This window comes from Ictidomys tridecemlineatus, chromosome 2, assembly GCF_052094955.1.
Source record: "Ictidomys tridecemlineatus isolate mIctTri1 chromosome 2, mIctTri1.hap1, whole genome shotgun sequence".
NCBI classification, from domain to species: Eukaryota; Metazoa; Chordata; class Mammalia; order Rodentia; family Sciuridae; genus Ictidomys; species Ictidomys tridecemlineatus.
The window spans coordinates 24,885,569-24,904,090 of record NC_135478.1 but is presented as its reverse complement, the minus strand read 5'-3'; the positions used below and the strand labels follow the sequence as shown (position 1 = coordinate 24,904,090).

Below are 18,522 nucleotides of genomic sequence, written 5' to 3'. Positions count from 1 at the left end.
AAAAAAAAACCTAGTGGCTACAGTAATCATATTTTTCTTACATTTGGTTTCTGTGCAAATCTTATGATATGATTTGAATATTTGTTATTTTTAGATTAATAATTTAGAAGACCGTTTAAAGAAATATGAAAATAACCTATATGCAGCAACTGTGGGAACACCTTGCAAAGGTAAGAATGATGTTTCAGGTCATATAATCCATGATTATCTCTTATTGGTAGATTTATAGATGGTTTTAAAAGTTTTTGTCTTTACTAATCTATATTATTTTTTCTCATTTTTATTTTTAATTGACAAATAAAAATTGTATGTATTTTTTGTTTGCAGCATGACATTTCAAAATACTTATTCAGTTTAGAATGGCTAAATTGAGCTCATTAATGTACATTACCTCACCTAGCTTTTTTTTTTTTTCTTTATGGTGAGAGCATTTAAAAAGTGGAGTTTCTCTCTCTCTGCTTTTTTTTTGGGGGGGGGCGGGGTTGTTGGGTTTGGAGGGCTACTGGGGATTGAACTCAGGGGCACTCGACCACTGAGCCACATTCCTAGCCCTATTTCGTATTTTATTTAGAGACAGGGTCTCACTGAGTTGCTTAGCACCTTTCGTTTGCTCAGGCTGGCTTTGTACTCAAGATCCTACTACCTCAGTCTCCCAAGCTGCTGGGATTATAGGTGTGTGCCACCATGCTGGTCAGTTTCTCTTTTCTGAAAGTTAATTTTGTTAGGCATAGAATTCTAGGTTGAGAATGATTTTTTTCTTAACAATTTGAAATTATTATTTTATGGTCTTTTGGATTTTAATGTTGAAATGCTGGTTGTACATTTTTCTGATCATTTGACTCCAGTTGCTAATCTTTATTCTCTGATTGCTTTTAAGATGTTCTCTTCATTAATGTTTTCAATTTTAATATAGTTTGTGTAGGTATAGATTAACTTTTTCTGCTTGGTATACATTGTACTTTCTAAATTTGTGGATTCTAATGTTTATTAGTTCTGGAAAATTCACAGTGATTATCTCTTCAGAGATTTCCTTTCATTCTATTTTTTTTCCTTTCATTCTATATTTTAATTCTCATGCTATTAGATTTCATTTTATATTATTTATATTCAGATTTGGAACTTTTATATTTGCACTCCAAAAAGATATTTCATAACTTTTATTAATCTTCCTTCATTCTGTCCATTCCCTCCAACCAGAGAAAAACTAATCTACATTGTAGTGTCTAGATTTTGCATGTCCTAGACATTTCATATAAATGGAATCATATGATTTGTGATTATCTATGACTGCCTTCTTTCACTTAGTAAAATGTTTTTGAGGTTCATCCATGTTATAGCATGAGTCAGTACTTTTTTGTTTTGTTGATGATTGATATTCCATTGTATGGATACCACATTTTATTCATCCATTCATCAGTTGAGTTAATGAACATTTTGATTGTTTCCACTTTGGGACTATTATAAATAATGCTGCTTTTGAACACTGGTGTACATGTTTTTGGGTAAATGTATGTTTTCATATTTCTTTAATGTATACCTTGGAGTGAGATTGCTAGATCTTATGGTCTATGTTTAACTTTATCACCAACTTCAGACTGATTTCCACAGTGACTATACCATATTCCAAAAATCTCATCAGGAAAATATGGGGGTTTCAATTTATCTGCATTCTTGCTAGCACTTATTGTTGTCTTTTTCTAATCCCAATCGGTATTAAGTAGTGTCCTGTAATGTTGGTTTGTAGTTCCCTGATGGCTGTTGATAGTAAGCATTTTTTTGTACCGACTAGCCATTTGTATATCTCCTTTGGTTATTTTTAAATTGGGTTATCTTTTTTTATTGAGTTGCATGAGCTCTTTAGATATAAGTCTCTCATTAGATAAATGATTTACAAATATTTTCTCATATTCTGTGAGTTTTCTTTTCACATTCTTGATGGTTTTTGATATTGATAAAGTTCATTTTATCTGTTTTTGTTGCTGACTGCTTGAAGTGTTAATATCTAAGTAACCATTGCCTAATCCAAGGTCATGAAGATTTACTCCTATATTTTCTTCAGAGTTTTATAGTTTCAACTTCTCCATTTTTATCTTTGATCCATTTTGAATTGATTTTTGCATATGGTGTGAAGAAGGGATTTAACTTTATTTTCTGTGGGTATATGGATATTCAGTTGTCCAGTGCTGTTTAAAATCCTGTTCTTGCTGGGCGTGGTGGTACACACCTATAATCCCAGTGGCTAGGGAGACTGAGGCAGGAGGATCATGTGTCCAAAGCCAGCCTCATCAATGGCAAGGTGCTAAGCAACTCAGGTCTGTCTCTAATTAAAATACAAAATAGGGATGAGGATGTGGCTCCATGGTTGAATGCCCCTGAGTTCAATCCCCGGTACCCCACCCCCACCCCCGCCGCCAAAAAAAAAAAAAAAAGAAAAGAAAAAAATCCTATTCTTTTCCTTTTTAAATTATCTTGGCAATGTTGTTAAAGTCAGTTGTATGTATATATGTTTATTTCTGGACTCTGGATTCTACCACTTGGATTCTACCACTTGGAGAATAAAAGGGGGTGAGGGGAGAGAGAGTACATAGATATACTAGGTATTAATAATATATCTCTTTGTTAGTATCACACTGTCTTGATACTGTTGCTTTGTATTGAGTTTCAAGATTGCCAACAATGAGTCCTCCAATTTGGTTCTTTTTCAATATTGTTTTGACTGTTCTGGGTCTCTTGAATATCCATATCAGTCTTGAGATCAACTTGTCAATTTATGCAAAGAAGCCAGGTGGTATTTTGATGGGGATTGTGTTCAGTCATGTATGGAACTTGCCATTTTAGAGGTATTTTCTTCTAATCTGTGAATGTGAGATGTCTTTCCACTTATTTAGATCTTTTATATTTCTTTAAGCATTTGTAGTTTCAGAGTGTAAGTTTTATATTTGTCTAAAATTATGGCTAAGAATTTTATTTTCCTGATTCTATTGTAATTAAAAATGTTTTAAAACTTTCAGATTGTTCTTTGCAGATATATAGAAATGCAGTTGAATTTTATTTATTAATCTTGTATCTTGCAGTAGTATTGAACTTACCTGTTAGTCTCATAGTTTTTTAGTGGATTCCTAAGAATTCTCTATATATAAAATCATGTCATTTACAATTAGTTTTACTTCTTCAGTACTGTGTTAGCTTTCCACCTCTATGAGAAAATACCTGAGAAAAACAAAAGAGGAAAGATGTATTTTGGCTAATTGTTTTAGAGGTTTCAGTGGCTGGCTCCATTGTTTCTGGGCTGTGGTAAAGCAGTACATCATAGTGGGAGGGCTTGGTGGAGCAAAAGCTACTCACTTCATTGCAATGGAGAAGCAGAGTGAGAAAGGAAGAGTGTGTGGGGACAAGGTACACCCTTCAAAGATCCCCTTTTGACTTACTTCCTTCAACTAGGCCCACCTCCTAAAGTTTCCATCACCTCTCAATAATGCGATCAAATTATGAATCTCTATCCGTAAATAAGGTCAGAGCCCTTATGATCCAATCACTCCCCCAAATCTCCATCTCTTAATTGGGGGACATCAAGCCTTCAAAACCATGAGCCTTTGGGGGACATTCCAGATCCAAACCATAACAAAAACTGTCTTTTATTCTTTAAACATTTCAAGCAGTGAATTTATAATTTGTATGTGACAGTTTCATTATCAGGATCTTTCTGGGTTATATATCTGTTGTTTATTTTTTCTGCAAACTTTTGCTCATGGGGGCTTACCTCCTGTGATGTGATGATTTTTTTTTTCTTTCTATATTGAGAACTCATTTGAGTGTGAACTGTTTGATGAAGGATTCTGTCAGAAAGAATTTCCATTTGCTTCTGTTAGATATTGGGCATAACCAGTCTTAAACAAATGTAATTTTTTAGTTTTAGAATTCCTTGCCTGAAAAAAAATTTTAACTTTGAGTCCTGTATTCTAAGAGTAAGTTCCTGGTTACACAATCTCAGAGGAGCTACTTTTTCCCCTCTACTTCAAGCAGAGGCAAGGATAGGTTTCCTAATAAGTTGCCTTTCAGGCAGAGTTCCCTGTTTTATATCAGAGTCTGTATTTTGGCACTCCCACATTGCAAGGACCCTAAGCTGGTCTTCTATTTCTTACAAAACTGTTCAATGTGGACTTTTTTTTTTTTTTTTTACCCCTAGGCATCCCCAGATTCCTGTCTGCCTTGCTATTACTTCTGTAGTTTTCATTTTCCTCTGGTCCCTTACCCCTTTAGGGATTTTTTTTTTATTCTTTTAAAATGTTTTTATGTAATATCTAGATGTTTCTTGGTAACAGAGGGATTATCTGTTGTACCATATTGCTAGAAATAGGCACAAGTATATGCCTGATGCATAGATTAATTTATTCAGATTAAAATTTGTCAGTGTGTGGGCTGGGGTTGTGGCTCAGTGGTAGAGTGCTTACCTAGCATGTGTGAGGCACTGAGTTCAATTCTCAGCACTGCATATAAATAAATGAATAAAATAAAGGTTTGTCAACATCTAAAAAAGAAATTTTTTAAAAAAAATTGTCAGTGTGTGACTTATGTGCTTTATTTTTAGATTGAAGGAGAGCTTGACTAACAGATTTTTTAAGTCTTTTTAAGATGTCAAATCAATATATTTCAAACTGTAATGGCATTAATATTCTATGCACTTTCAGATTATCTATCCCATGTTTCAAAATAGTTTTGAAAACTTAAACTAAGTGCTTTCAGATTGGAATAGTAAAAAAAAGAAAAAACTAGAGAAATGTTCTGAAATACTAAATCCTTTATAAAATAAAAATGTTAATTTCAGTCATTGTAGAACATCTGAAGCCAACCACATAATATTTAGAAGAGAAGTACCAATGTTATGAAACTTTTGTACTAGCTTTATTGTCTTTTTAAATAGTAGCAGGAGGAGGAGAAAAAGATAGGAGAATTAGAATTGTTATAATTCTTGTTTTCTCTTTCAACATACCAGTTAGAATGTTTAGTGTGTTCACGTGTATACAGTACAATTAATTTAAACTCAGTGTCTCTCTTTGTACAATTGATTGTTTTTTTATGTGTCTATTTTCTATGTAGCAAGTAGTTTATCCTGTTTTGATTTTACAATTTGAACTGTCTTTTATTTGACAGGTAGCAATTTGTACCATACGGATGTCTCACTCTTGGGAGAACCTACTGAGTTTGAGTATCTGCGAAAAGTGCTTTTTGAATATATGATGGGTCGGGAGACTAAGGTATAAATCATGTCTGGTGATTTGATATATAAGCCTCAACCTAAAAGACAATGCGTTTCACTTTTAGCACACATAACCATGTATTTACTATTAGACTATGCATGCTAATTATGAGCAATAGCTAATTATGTTACTGCTCTTCGTAAACAAAAGTGAATTGATAGATCTTGCTTATATTATTGCTGCTCTTCGTAAACAAAAGTGAATTGATAGATCTTGCTTATATTTGTTATATTTATAAAAATTAATTTTTAAAGTGCTATGGAATGATGCTAAATACTAAAAATTAAAATTTCACTTAATAATTTGTGAAGCTTCTGGCTGTTTTTTTCTTCAGATCTTAAAATTAGGAGAAAAATTTTTATTTTCAAGGAGACTTTAGGATGGTGTTGGTAAAATTTGGAAATGGTCATAATTAGCAATGACTTCTTAGGAAGATTGTTTACTTTAGTTACTATCCGAAAATCATTTCTGAACATGTGGAATATTAATCATTTAAAAATTGCTACATCATGTAAGTAATAATACTTGGCTAATTTGTTTTCTAAATGTTAAATTTATTGTAAAATCCTCAAGTATAGAGTCTTGCCTTATGCTTACTTTTATCTTCACTATTTTAAAAACAGCCTTGTATTGGACATTTGGTAACTATATCATAAATAGAATAGAATGCTTTTAGGGAAATTCATGAGCCTTTCCTCAAATACTATTTTTCATTTTAAGCAGATTCTGCTTTGGACATTGTTGGAACTCTTCATTTACCTTTATGGAACTTTACATTATCTATGTATCTTGGCTGAGAATGGAATAATGAGTTTCCTATCCTTGGAAGCACTCAGTGTTAATGTCTGGCTTTGTGGGAGTTGCTGAGTCATAGGATACTAAGCCAGTTCAGGCATTGATTTGGCAAATATATTTAAAATTTAAAAAGAAAAGTCATAGAGAATAATCTTTAAAAATAGTCTGAATTTATGGATTGGAGATTCAACACGAGGAGTTACAGGGCTGCTGGAAGTCATTTTAATCCTTCCTATCTATATAATTGCATTTCATTATATCAAATAGTTTTCAAATTAAAGTAATGCCTAATATGATTTTGAACATGTGTCATAGGAAAGAGATATATTAATATATCTTTTTTTGTGTCATTTTTTTTCTTAAGGACTTTTATTATTTTTCAAGGACAGCTAAAACTGATTTTCTGCTTGTCTTTTTAAAATGAAACTAATGAGATATCACTTTCTCTTATTGTGTCCATAAAACAGCAGTCTGTATTTGAGATTGGTGACGTTACTTCATGTTGCCTAATAGGGAAGAGAGGCATATCTTTAAAAAAATAGTAATAATAAAATGGCTCTCAGAACTTTAGCTACCCTGATTTACTAGTGAATCTAATGCTCCAATGCAAATGTTGTTGCTAAGTAAATAATTTAATCTTTCCTTGATCTATGATAGAGAGAGACTGGCTGCATCAACCTAGTTTTTCTGGAGATCTCTATAGAGTTTGAGCCTCTGAAGAAAGACCCAGCACAAGCAAAACAATTTTTAAACAAGTCTAGGCCTGTTTTCTTGGCCTTGCAGTTCAGTTTAGGGTGTGACTTGGGAGATAGTTGAAAGGGATGTCCCCCTGGCACAAGCAGTCTCATCTTAAGCCTGTCTAGGAGTGCATGCTGAGAAATAGTGCTTGCTTTGTCTTTATCTTCATTAATGGTACTTTTTTGGCTACTAAAAATGGAGAAGTAGTCTATCATTGTACCATCACATTTCATAGCTAAATATGGAGAATTGGTAACTGGTTTAATTTTACTACACATTCCTTGGGCCCTTAACTACATGTAGCCCTTTATTTAGCACTGTGATGGATAATAAAATGAATTTAACAATATCCCTAACTTTTAAGGAGTTCGCTATATAGTAAGAAATGGAGCTATTCTCAATTAACCATATTGTGATGTAGAATGTAGTAAGGGCTACAAGAGAGGTACAGAGTCCTCGTATTTTCTAGTAGAAGGGTTGCTGAGGATATCATGGAGCAGGTGGTATAGAGTTAAATTTTGATAGATGAGCCCAGTCAGTAGAGGCAGCCCAGGCAGGTCTAAGGCAAGATTTGGTATATGACTTTCTGGAATGACAAAGTCTAGTGCAACCAAAACTCTTGAGAAGTGAAAGTGCTTCCACAAGGCTACAGAATGTGGAGGGACTTGAGTATTTTTGGAGTTTTACCTGAAAGCATGGTAGAGAGGTTATCCCTGAAATGTATAAGCAGAGGGTGACAAGATCAGAGTTGTTTAGACACATCTTTTGCCGTTTGCTTAATTTCTGTGCATTAACAAAGAATTTGAAATGGAGACCAGGATGTGATTTAGAATGGGGTGACAAGATCAGAGTTGTTTAGACACATCTTTTGCTTTTTGCTTAATTTCTGTGCATTAACAAAGAATTTGAAATGGAGACCAGGATGTGATTTAGAATGAGCCAGAGAATGTTGAAATCTTTGTATTTGATGACTATCTGCAGTTTTTTCTTTTCTAGCAGGCTCTGTGTGTCATCTCACTTATTTCTTCATCTACTTTTACATACAAAGTTCTTTATCAGGCAGTTGATGTTTTAAAGAAGACTATATAGTACACACATTCTTATCGTATGAGGTTAAGTAAGCCCACCTTTCTTCTCTCCTTCTACTTTCTTTTTCTTAGATTTTGATCCTCCACACTATTGTTGATACTGAAATTTAGCTTAAAAGGTATTTCTCATCCTAACTTTTATTGAAGAAGCCTCTTCCTATGGAAAGACTGGCAGGAGAGGCCATTCCTAAATCAGGTGGTGCATATGAACTTTCCCTTCCCAGGGCCTGAGGATATGAAGAGACAGTCTGATTTCTTTCCCAAGGTGTGGCAAAGAGCCTGGGCTTCTTGGGTAAAGTGTGTTCTGGCAAGCTCTAGGGCTTTACTGGGTGTGGTGCATATCAGCAGCAGATTCTGAATTGCTGATGAATTTAGAGGTAGGTTTACCACTTAATGTTGTCTATAAATGTGAAAAGACAACTACCACAATTCTTTTATGTTTTTTTTTCCCCCAAACATGCTCATGCACAAATGTGTATGGTTCTCATAATGAACATAAGTGGACTTTTTGGTATTTTGAGCTTAATATGGTATTGAAATTGGAGAAATGGCCTCTATAACTGTGAATGCTTACATTTTGGGGTTTTTTTTTTTTTTTTGGTACTTCCTAAAAATGATCCTCACAGATAGTATACAGTAAGTTGCTTCAGAGTGTTAATAAAAAAAAAGATACTGAAATGGTTACTTCTTCCTATTTTTCTTGCCATTTCATGCCACATGTGTAGTTGTTATTCAGACTTTAGGTTAACATACAAGATTATGTTCTGTGTAGTTAATACAGTTTTTTAAAATATTTTTTTTGGTTGTAGATGGACACAATGCCTTTATTTTATTTTTATGTAGAGCTGAGGATCGAACCCAGTGCCTCACAGATGCTAGGCAAGTGCTCTACCACTTAGCCACAAGCCCAGCCCCTGTTTAATACTTTTTTTTTTTTTAGATGTAGAAGGACCTTTATTTATATGCGGTGCTGAGACTCAAACCCAGTGCGTCACACATGCTAGGCAAGCGCTCTACCGCTGAGCTGCAACCCCAGCTCTAGTTAATACAATTTAAATGAGGGGTTTTATAAAATGTCTTTGAATTCTCCAGGAACTAAGTTGTTTTAAATAATATTTTAAATGGCATTTTCTTTCATTTGTTCTTTCTGTCAATCAGAATGGTAAAGGCAAAGATACAAGGAGGAAGAAAACAAACTAAAATCTTGTTATATGTGAATTTTTGTGGTGGAGGAATAGTATTAGTAATCTGTTAGTTTAAATGAATATTAGAAATATGTAAAGTGTCTTGATTAGGCTTAGTACATAATAGGAATTTTTTAAACAATGTTTTAGTTTCTTTCCTTTCTGGAAATAATTATACTATTTTTCTAATGATGTGATTTCCCAAAACTTTTGGTTAACTGTATTGTGCCATCTTTTTCTTAATGACCTTTCCAATAACCAAGGCCCCACCCCACACACCCAGTCTCTGTAACTATGAATAAAGAATAGAGTCAGTTTTCTGGGCTCTCTTCCCATCTACAGTAGGAATCCTCAGGAGAGCACTGCCACTTGACTTTGTATGTAAGCACTGAACTTGTTATCCTACTTATTTCATAAGTGGTATCTTCTTTCCTCTCTGTCTCCCTCAAAACATCTCATCTTGATACAAAATAGGGAGTTTCAACCTTTGAGGCGAATTTTCCAGGAGCTTATGGGTGACAGTCTGATTTACGGTATATTTATTTAGATCTGCACAATTTATGATCTTGTTTTTGCAAGCCACCATGTGTAATGTTTTGAATTCATCATGTTTTCTACCAGACAAAACATCTCGTGTTTATTTAAAATGTAATCTGTAATTCTATTAGGCTGATGTGCTGCATGTCTTGAAAAGTACCTACTAAGCATGTTCATGTTCATGCAGTAGCCCGTGTTTATGAGATATATGATGTGATTTAGTGAAAGCTGAACTTGGGGCCATCTAATTCTGATTATTTAGAGCATATGCTTTGGTAACACATCATTTTATAGATTCCTGCAAATAAAAAGCCTTTTTAAATAAATGAGTAATAAAGTTTCATCTTAATAAGACAAAGGGCCAAGAGCATTAGATCTTTATACAGCTTCATGCTATTGGATATACATCTTAAAATAAACTCAGACATTGTAAACAGTCCTTTTAAATAAAAATTTTAGTATTGGTTCCTTGACTAATACCTTCACATCATACTTCTTTGTTCGTGGCTTCCATTGAGAGCACTAAGAATCCCACTAGCAGAACATGTCAGAATGGGTTGAGACTCCTTCCACTTCACTGTCCATTAGTAATGACCTCTCATTTTTCTTGTAGACCATGGCAAAAGTTATAACCACTGTATTGAAGTTCCCCGATGATCAGACTCAGAAAATTTTGGAAAGAGAAGATGCTCGACTAATGGTAAGCTTTAAAAATAGACTATAGATAGGCAGTGACTTTATCTCATTTGCTTATATTGTTTCATTTATAAAGACTTTGAGTTGATAAAAGAAATTTAAAAATTCTAAAGCTTGATTTTGCCATAGTCTGAAAAGTGAGAATGAATTTACATTAAGAAAGTTTAACCAAGGGAAATGTGAATGTGTGACTTCAAGTGAAAGAGAAGTCTTCTATATTTGAGGTTGGTGCCCATTTGTGCTATGTAGGATTTCCAGAACTTGAGCTATTTATGTAAAGGATGGAAAAGGCATTTGTTTTGGTATATCGTGTAATAACTTTTTTCAAATCAAATTATATTGTGATGAGAGATGTTTTATAGATTACACTTCTTTATTTCAATGATTTCCATATACACTAATTCTAGATAAAAGAATTTAAGCATTTTAAGATTTTGGTGTCTTACAAGGGAAAGGTAGACAGACATCTTTAAAAGCTGTGAAATCATCTGTGATTGAAGAATGAAACAAACACATACTTCATAAATTATGTAAAATTCCCCATGCTTAATTTCTTTCTGCCTTGGGCTAGTAATTCGGTAAGAACGTTACCACTTTCCCGTAGAACCTGAAGCTTGTGAAGTTTGTGTCTGGCTCCTAGGTCTCTTTCTGCATCCTTTTTTTTTTTTTTTTTTGCAGAGCTCTCTATAGCCTCCCCGCAATCTCTTAATCTATTTCATGACCCCAGTGCTGCTTTTCTCTTCTTTCCCCTCACTAAAGCAAGCAATCATCTTCTCCTTAGTGGTGGATTAGTTTATATGCAGTCCTGAGACTCGAACCCAGTGCGTCACACATTCTTTCTTATAAAGAAACCTCTCTTTAAAAGTTTCTCTAGGAATACATTTTTCTCCTTAGAGTGCTAGTAAAACTTGATGACACAGAAATCTATATATCTATTTTCTTGATGACTCCATTAAAATGTTTTTGTTCTTAAATGAACAAAGATTTATTTTCATTACCCATCCCGTCTATTCATTTTTTACAGTTGATCTGTTGATTATTTCTGCTTTGCTTTTACACTGATCCTTCATGTTTTATCTAGTTTTTGTTTTGTTTTGCAGTGCTGGGGGTCAAAGCCAGGGTCTTGAGCGCGCAGGGCAAGCAGTCTACAACTGAACCACATCCCCATCCCTTGTATCTAGTTCTTGATTAGTTCCTGTTCTAGACCCATCTTATATTGTGTCATACTTTTCCTCTCTTTATTTGAAATTTTTAAAGTCTCCCCTAAATTAATAAAATCATCAAGATTTTTCAGCATTTTTTAGGTACAAAGGTTTTTCATGCCAGCATGAGGTTTACCTTTCCCTTTGTGTATAAGAAGATGCATCAAAGTGGATTTGGAAAGAAAAAAAAAGGCTTATAGTGAAAATACTACATGTAGAATCCATATTTATAAATACAGATTTATCATTGTGAATGTGCTTTTGACTCTGATGTTGGATACGGTACAATGGGGTCATTACAAAAAAAGAAATTGTGAAGAATTCAGAAACATAGAGTCCTTCATGATGTTCAACCTACACCTACATACTTTCCACCATGCCAAGATCATCTCTGCTAATGATGTGAATAGCTCCATTTTTTTCCTAAACCTTACAATTATTCCTTTATCACTTATCTTATAAAAATGAGTGCGCAACAACTTGATTTTTTTCACTTAATACGTCATTTTATGATCTCAGCTCATTACAAATTGATCTACCTCATTCTTTTTTAATGGCTGATTCTATGATTATATAGATTCTGTATAACATATAGCCATCCTACAGTTTAGTTCACTGGTTTCTTAATTCACTTAGGTTATTTTTAGACACAGGGAATATCCTACATATATTCTGCATACTTCTGCAAGTTTTCCTATAGGATATTAATCTTATTTGTTGTCTGTGTTGCAAAACATTATTTTCGAGTTTGTGTTTTGATTTTGCTGCTTTCTACTAACTTCACATTAAATGTAAAATATAATTAAAATGATACTTCCCAAGTTGGTAATACTCAGCTTTTATAAACAGTCTCTGTTTTTGGTGTTGCCATTTTTAAAGCAAACCACTAATTAATGATTTTTGGATTATGGCCATTCAAAAATAGGACATAGAATCTTTTAGATTGCTGTGGTAAAAAACTATATTTGAGATTGAGTTCCTTTAAATTGAAATTTTAGCATGGGTCATCATTCTTGAAACTGTTCTTGTTCTTTTCTGTTGAATTATAAGAGTAATTTAGTGATGAAATTGACAATTTTAGGAATGAATATATATATATATATATATATATATATATACACACACACACACACACACACACTGTGCTATAAACTCATCAGCATGTTGCCAGGTTCTTTTGAGAATAAACTAAGATTATGTAAATCAAATTTTAATATATACTTTAATGATTGGAGTTATTGTTAAAACCCTTTTATAATGAAATAATCACTCCCTAATTTATATAGTGGATAAATATGTACTTAAAGTATCAAGTGCACCTTTCATTATGTTGTTTAAATTTTTAAATGAAAGTTGCAAATAAAATCTGAACTACATAATATTATTTTTAGTATGGGGAGTATTACACATTCCTTGTATGTTGCCTGAATATCTTGATTTGGGGAGATTTGAGAAAAATTTAAGTACAGTCTATTTAAACCTGTAAACTTCATATTCACATATAATCTATGTGTTCTACTAAGTCTTAAAACTAACCCAATAAGCTTTTTTTTCTTCCTGGCTTTGTAGTTTACTTCACCTCGCAGTGGTATCTTCTGAGTAAACCGTCAGTCTGTGCTTAGTTAGCATGTGGTGAGTGGAGAATAAAATGTCTTGTGTCTTTTGTGTAAATCAAATGTATTGCATGGTACTAACCATTTTGCTGAAATTCTTTTACTTTCATTTAATGAACATATGATTATGCTTTGGGTTAATATAAATATTTTCTGCTAATTCTGTTACATAGATTAATAATACATAGATTAATAGTCACCAGCAGTGTTTTTTAAAATTAATAAAGATTGTGAAGAAGAAATTTTTAAAAATAATCTTTTAGATAAAAGTGACATATTTCACAAATCCAGAATTAAAAATACTATAAAGCTTAACTACAGTCAAGTCCAGATTTGAAATAATGAAAACTACTAAGGTTAATTAAAAATAAAATTAGATTTATTCCTTTTGGGGATCATTCAGTTCAACATAAGATGATACATTTGTTCTGAAGATACTCTTAAGGCTGCTCACATTAACTGAATGTGGCTGTTTCTGATTATTGTTGCAGGGAAATCTGAGCATCTAAAATGTTCCACAAAGTTAACTGTTTTTTTTTCCCTTTAAAACCCTTCTCCTCCCTTCCACACGTTATTCTTTTGTTTAATTTGTTCTTTTTAGTATACATGATAGTAGAGTGTATTTTAACATACATACATGGAGTCTAACTTTTTCTAATTAGGATCCCATTCTTGTGGTTGTTCTTGATGTGGAGTTACACTGGTTGTGTATTTTCACATATTATTCTTGCTTTTAACTTGATTTAACACCCCCTTAAACAGGGTACATCGTTAACTCTGACTTTGCCATAATTTTCACAGATCACAAGTAAGTTGGATCCCAGTTAATAGCACTTAATTAATTTAAAGCTGTGATTGTTGATTCAGCCAGTACTTATTGAACAGTATCAAAGTTTAAAATGCTGAGATATGGCCTTTCTTTTTTTAAAACTTTAAACCTTAAAAATCCTTTGTGCCTATATTTGGATCTCCTTTTTGATTTTATTGTATATCATTTAATTTGCCTTAGTGATATCTAGAACTATCTGTCTACATTATGGTGAAATGCATGGTTCCATTAGGTTACTTTTAAAATATATGAATATTGAATTAAAAAGTAAATTCTATATCTAATCCATGAAGTCTTATATTTTCTTTTTTTGTATAATAAGTACCACACTTATTATATTATTGAAGTTAAATACTATCACTTATCACTGGAAATGTATACTGCATAATATTTTATTGATTACCTGATTGCTCAACTTTTAGTTTGAAACATTTTAAATTTTTCAAAAATAGTGTAATGAACACCCATATACCCTTTACCTAGATTAGCCAGCTATTATCATTTTGTCACATTTTTTTACTCTGACTCTTGAATCCTATATATGTTTTTCCCTCTTTGTAACATTTTATAGTTACTTTTTGACACTTGCAAACATAAACAAATATTTTAAAATGTATCTTTAAGAAGAAAGATGTTTCCCTAGTACTACAATGTAATTATCACAATCAGGAAACATAATATTATCTAATATATAGTATTCATATAGTGTCTATATGAATTACCATTATATATGGTATTACCAGTTTCTCAAATAATGTCTTTCATAATTTTTAAAAATCCTGGATCCACAAAGATTGTACATTGCATCTAGTTGTCATATTTTTCTCATATATTTTATTTTATTTATTTTGTATACACACCCCCCACACACAAACACACACATATATTGTGGTACTGGGAATTGAACCCAGAGCACTTGCCACTGAGGCACAACACCATCCCCTTTTATTTTTTATTTTGACACAGGGTTTCACTAAGTTGCCTAAGCCAGTCTGGAACTTTGGATCCTCCTGCCTAAGCCTCCTGAGTAGCTGGATTATAGGCGTGCATCACTGTGCCCAGCTTCTGGTTTTCTTTTAAACTAGAAAATATCTCTTGGCCCTTTTGTATTTTATGACATTGATATTATACTACATTGTTGAATCATCCAAGAATTTAGTTTCCTACAATAGCTCTATTTAAGGGTTCAAAATAATAACTGACAAAGGAATTATTAAATAACAGCAAAAGATATTTTTCATGTCTTCTTTAGGTTCCTAGAACCAACAAGATTATTGAATTAAATAATACACTATTCGGAGTATGTCTTGAATAGTGGATCATAGTGTTCATTTCCAAATTGAGAAGACTTTAAAACTTCCCCTTTCTGTTCAATATATATGAAAAGTTTATATCCATTAGTTAATCTTACTTGGTCATTTATTGTATTTTATTTTATTTTAAATGTTTTGTTATCAATGGATCTTTATTTTTTTTTTGAGAGAGAGAGAGAGAGAGAGAACTTTAATATTTATTTTTTTAGTTTTTGGTGGACACAACATCTTTATTTGTATGTGGTGCTGAGGATCGAACCCAGGCCGCACACATGCCAGGCGAGTGCGCTACCGCTTGAGCCACATCCCCAGCCCTGGACCTTTATTTTATATATTTGTATGTGGTGCTGAGAGTCAAACCCAGTGCCTCACACATGCTAGTCAAGCGCTCTACCACTGAGCCACAACCTTTATTTTTTATCTTTTTAATATTTTTTAATTGTAGATGGACACAGTATCTTTATTTATTTTTATGTGGTGCTGAGGATTGAACCCAGTGTCTCACACATGCAAGGCAAGTGCTTTGCTACTGAGCTACAGCCCCAGCCCCACAATCTTTATTTTTATGACATTTTAAACCTTATACTTGATTTGACACTGGCTTTTTGTATTTGAATCTGAAAAACTTTCCTAGGAAGATTTTGGCTTCATTTCTCATAGCATTTTAAATTTTATACATTATGTTTATTAATTCCAGATGAAGTTTAGCTTTTCACACTTTTTTTTTTTTTGCTGCCATGTACATCATGCTAAAAGAATTGCAGTATGTACAAAAATCAACATATTGAGAGAGAGGGATAAGCTCTTTGTCCCTTGTAAATTCTGTTTGAAGAGCTGCATCTTTGTGGTAGGTAGTCTTCCACATCAGTCTGGTACTCTGGGATTCTTTTCAGCTTGTTACGTGGTGGAAGGTTGCAGCTCCAAATTTCATCTGAAAACACTGTTTTCTAGGATTGCTGACTATATCAGTTAGTTAGAATCATTCCAGTGACATTAATTTCTAGAAGATTCCATTGGGATTTAATTTTCAGAATATTTCTACCTCTTTATTGCAATCCCCAGATTCTAGATGTTGTTTTATTTTAACTTAAAAAAACAAGTCTCCCAAAAATTAGACCTTAAAAGGCTGTGTTTTTCTTTCTTTCTTTCTTTGTTATCCACCATCATTTCCTTTTTCTTTTCCAGTCATGGCTCCGATCTTCATCTTGAAGAAATGGGGAGAGTGATTTTGGGCAACTGCTGCTCTGAAACTTTTCACATTTGCTCCTCTTTGATAATGAAGCTGTCATTCAGCGTCCCTCATGCAGCTGGAAGACTAAGAAAAATCTGACATTGACCCACAGATATATTGCAGACTGCTTTTTAAATAGATTTTTATCAGTGGAGAAATGGTGATAGTTTTTTTTTTTTTTTCAGTTTCTGTTGGGAAGAGTTTTATGTTGTTTAAAAGATATTTTGAATAACTTAACCTGATTTATGGACTCAATAATGTTTCTTCCATTTTTTTTCTCCTCCCTTTAAAGAATTGCTTGTCTTTCTTATTTATTTTTAGAGTGATTTTTTTTCTTTTTTAAAGACTTGTGCAATACATTTTGAGATGAAACAGCAGATTTTTAAAAATAATTAAAGCATTTAATTGACTATTACCTAGATTGATTTGTTGACTATTTGTTAAAGACTAGTTCTTTAAGCTATGTACACATGATAAATCCCAAATGGCAGTACCTCATTGTTTACTTAGCTTTTGTACTTATATTTTTCAGAGGAAAAAATACTACTGTAAATTGTAAATAGTCAATACATAATGGTATTGTACACGAATCTGTGACTGGCAATGTCATCTTGGAGGAACAGACAAATAAAGTTTATTTACTATATAACATTTCATATTGTATTGCTTTCTAAGTTGAAATCTCTTTCAAAATGGTTAAGAATCCTTGTTCTATTTGGATGGAGGTATATAATGAGGAACTATTAGAATAGCTATAAGCTGAGCATTTAGAATGATTTCTTATGTTCAAAATTAGTCCAAACAAAATAGAAGGTGTATGAAATCAAGAACCTACTCCCTGGTGTTTGTTTAAGATTCTGCCAACTTGGGAATGCCACCTCTCTCTGGAGATCATAGCTACTTTTTAATCTTGCTGACAAATTCCTGGACAGAAAAGTTGGGAACAACTCAAAGGGTTTCATATACCCTTCATACTCTAGGAAACATTGTTCCATGATAGAATCTCAGTACCCAGCCAGCCTGGACCCTAGTTTTCCTGGTGTGTATTATTTTGTGATAAAGAATGGGAAGCTCTGGGTGAAAAGATGCTGAGCAGTGGGGTCCACCATGCCCTGCAGCCAGCTCCTTTAGTGTTCTTGTAAGGGAACAGGGTCATCTTACATTTTTTCAAAAAAATTATAGTTATATTGGCAAAATTCCGTTCCATTAAACAATTTCTGAAAACAGACATGACTTCTTATCCTTTTTACACCTTTTTCTAGGCTAGAAATGGCAATTTCTCAGTGAAATCCATTTACAACTTTCTATAATTTTTCCTTAACTCATTTATGGAAACAACAATGCACAAATCAGTGAATCAGCAAGTTTTTCCATAAAGGACCAGAGAGTAAATATTTTTGGTCTCTTAGGCCACATAGTTTCTGTTGCAGCATCTCAACTCTTTCATTGCATTGCAAAAGCGCCATGGATAACGTGTAAATGAATGAGCATAGTTGTGTTCCAATAAACCGTTTTACATAGCAAGCTGCTGACTGGATTTGGCTTGTAGACTATAGTTTGCTAACCCCTGAGAAAGCAAACAACCTAGATTATAAACATGGAGTGAAAGGAGGAGTGACAATCCGTTAATATGTAAAGAGTTGCCTATTTTTCCTCAGTGCAGGTATGCAGCTCCTCCTTCAGGTAAGGGTATAGCAAGCTCACATCACCTTAATGAAGATTTGTGGTCACATTCTTTCAGTGTTACTTGTTCCGATGAGAAAGATGAAGCTTTACATTGTACTCGGTGTCACCACATTAAGCCCACCTGGGTTCTTTTCTTAAATACCCTATAACTGTTGCTGATTGATACTGGGGGAAATGACACAGTTTTTCCAAGAGTAGTTACAGGACATGCTTGCGTAATGGATTATGGTTTGCTGAGTATTTTGTCTTTTACTGTCTCATCCCTGCAGAATAGGAAAAAAGTCTGTGATGGCAGGCTTGGCCCCATGCCATAGAGGAAAAGCTGTGATCCTGGCACTAAAATCCAGATACT

General features: G+C 33.3%; 1 protein-coding gene across 13 annotated transcripts in view; it reads left to right on the top strand.

The window, feature by feature from the left end:
* Positions 1 to 17,135, top strand: part of Golga4 (golgin A4) — a 96,689-nt gene extending 79,554 nt beyond the window's left edge. For 8 of the 13 annotated variants that reach the window (XM_078038148.1, XM_078038150.1, XM_078038149.1 and 5 more), the window contains 5 exons: positions 95 to 170; positions 5,152 to 5,255; positions 10,214 to 10,300; positions 13,068 to 13,130; positions 16,439 to 17,135. In XM_078038148.1, coding sequence (XP_077894274.1) covers positions 95 to 170; positions 5,152 to 5,255; positions 10,214 to 10,300; positions 13,068 to 13,097 — 297 coding nt within the window. In that variant the 3' untranslated portion in view covers positions 13,098 to 13,130; positions 16,439 to 17,135. Of the gene's footprint in view, positions 1 to 94; positions 171 to 5,151; positions 5,256 to 10,213; positions 10,301 to 13,067; positions 13,131 to 16,438 lie in introns of those variants that run through there. The other 5 variants (XM_078038146.1, XM_040290006.2, XM_005317356.5 and 2 more) reach the window with 2 other exon arrangements.
* The last annotated feature ends 1,387 nt before the right edge of the window (positions 17,136 to 18,522 follow it).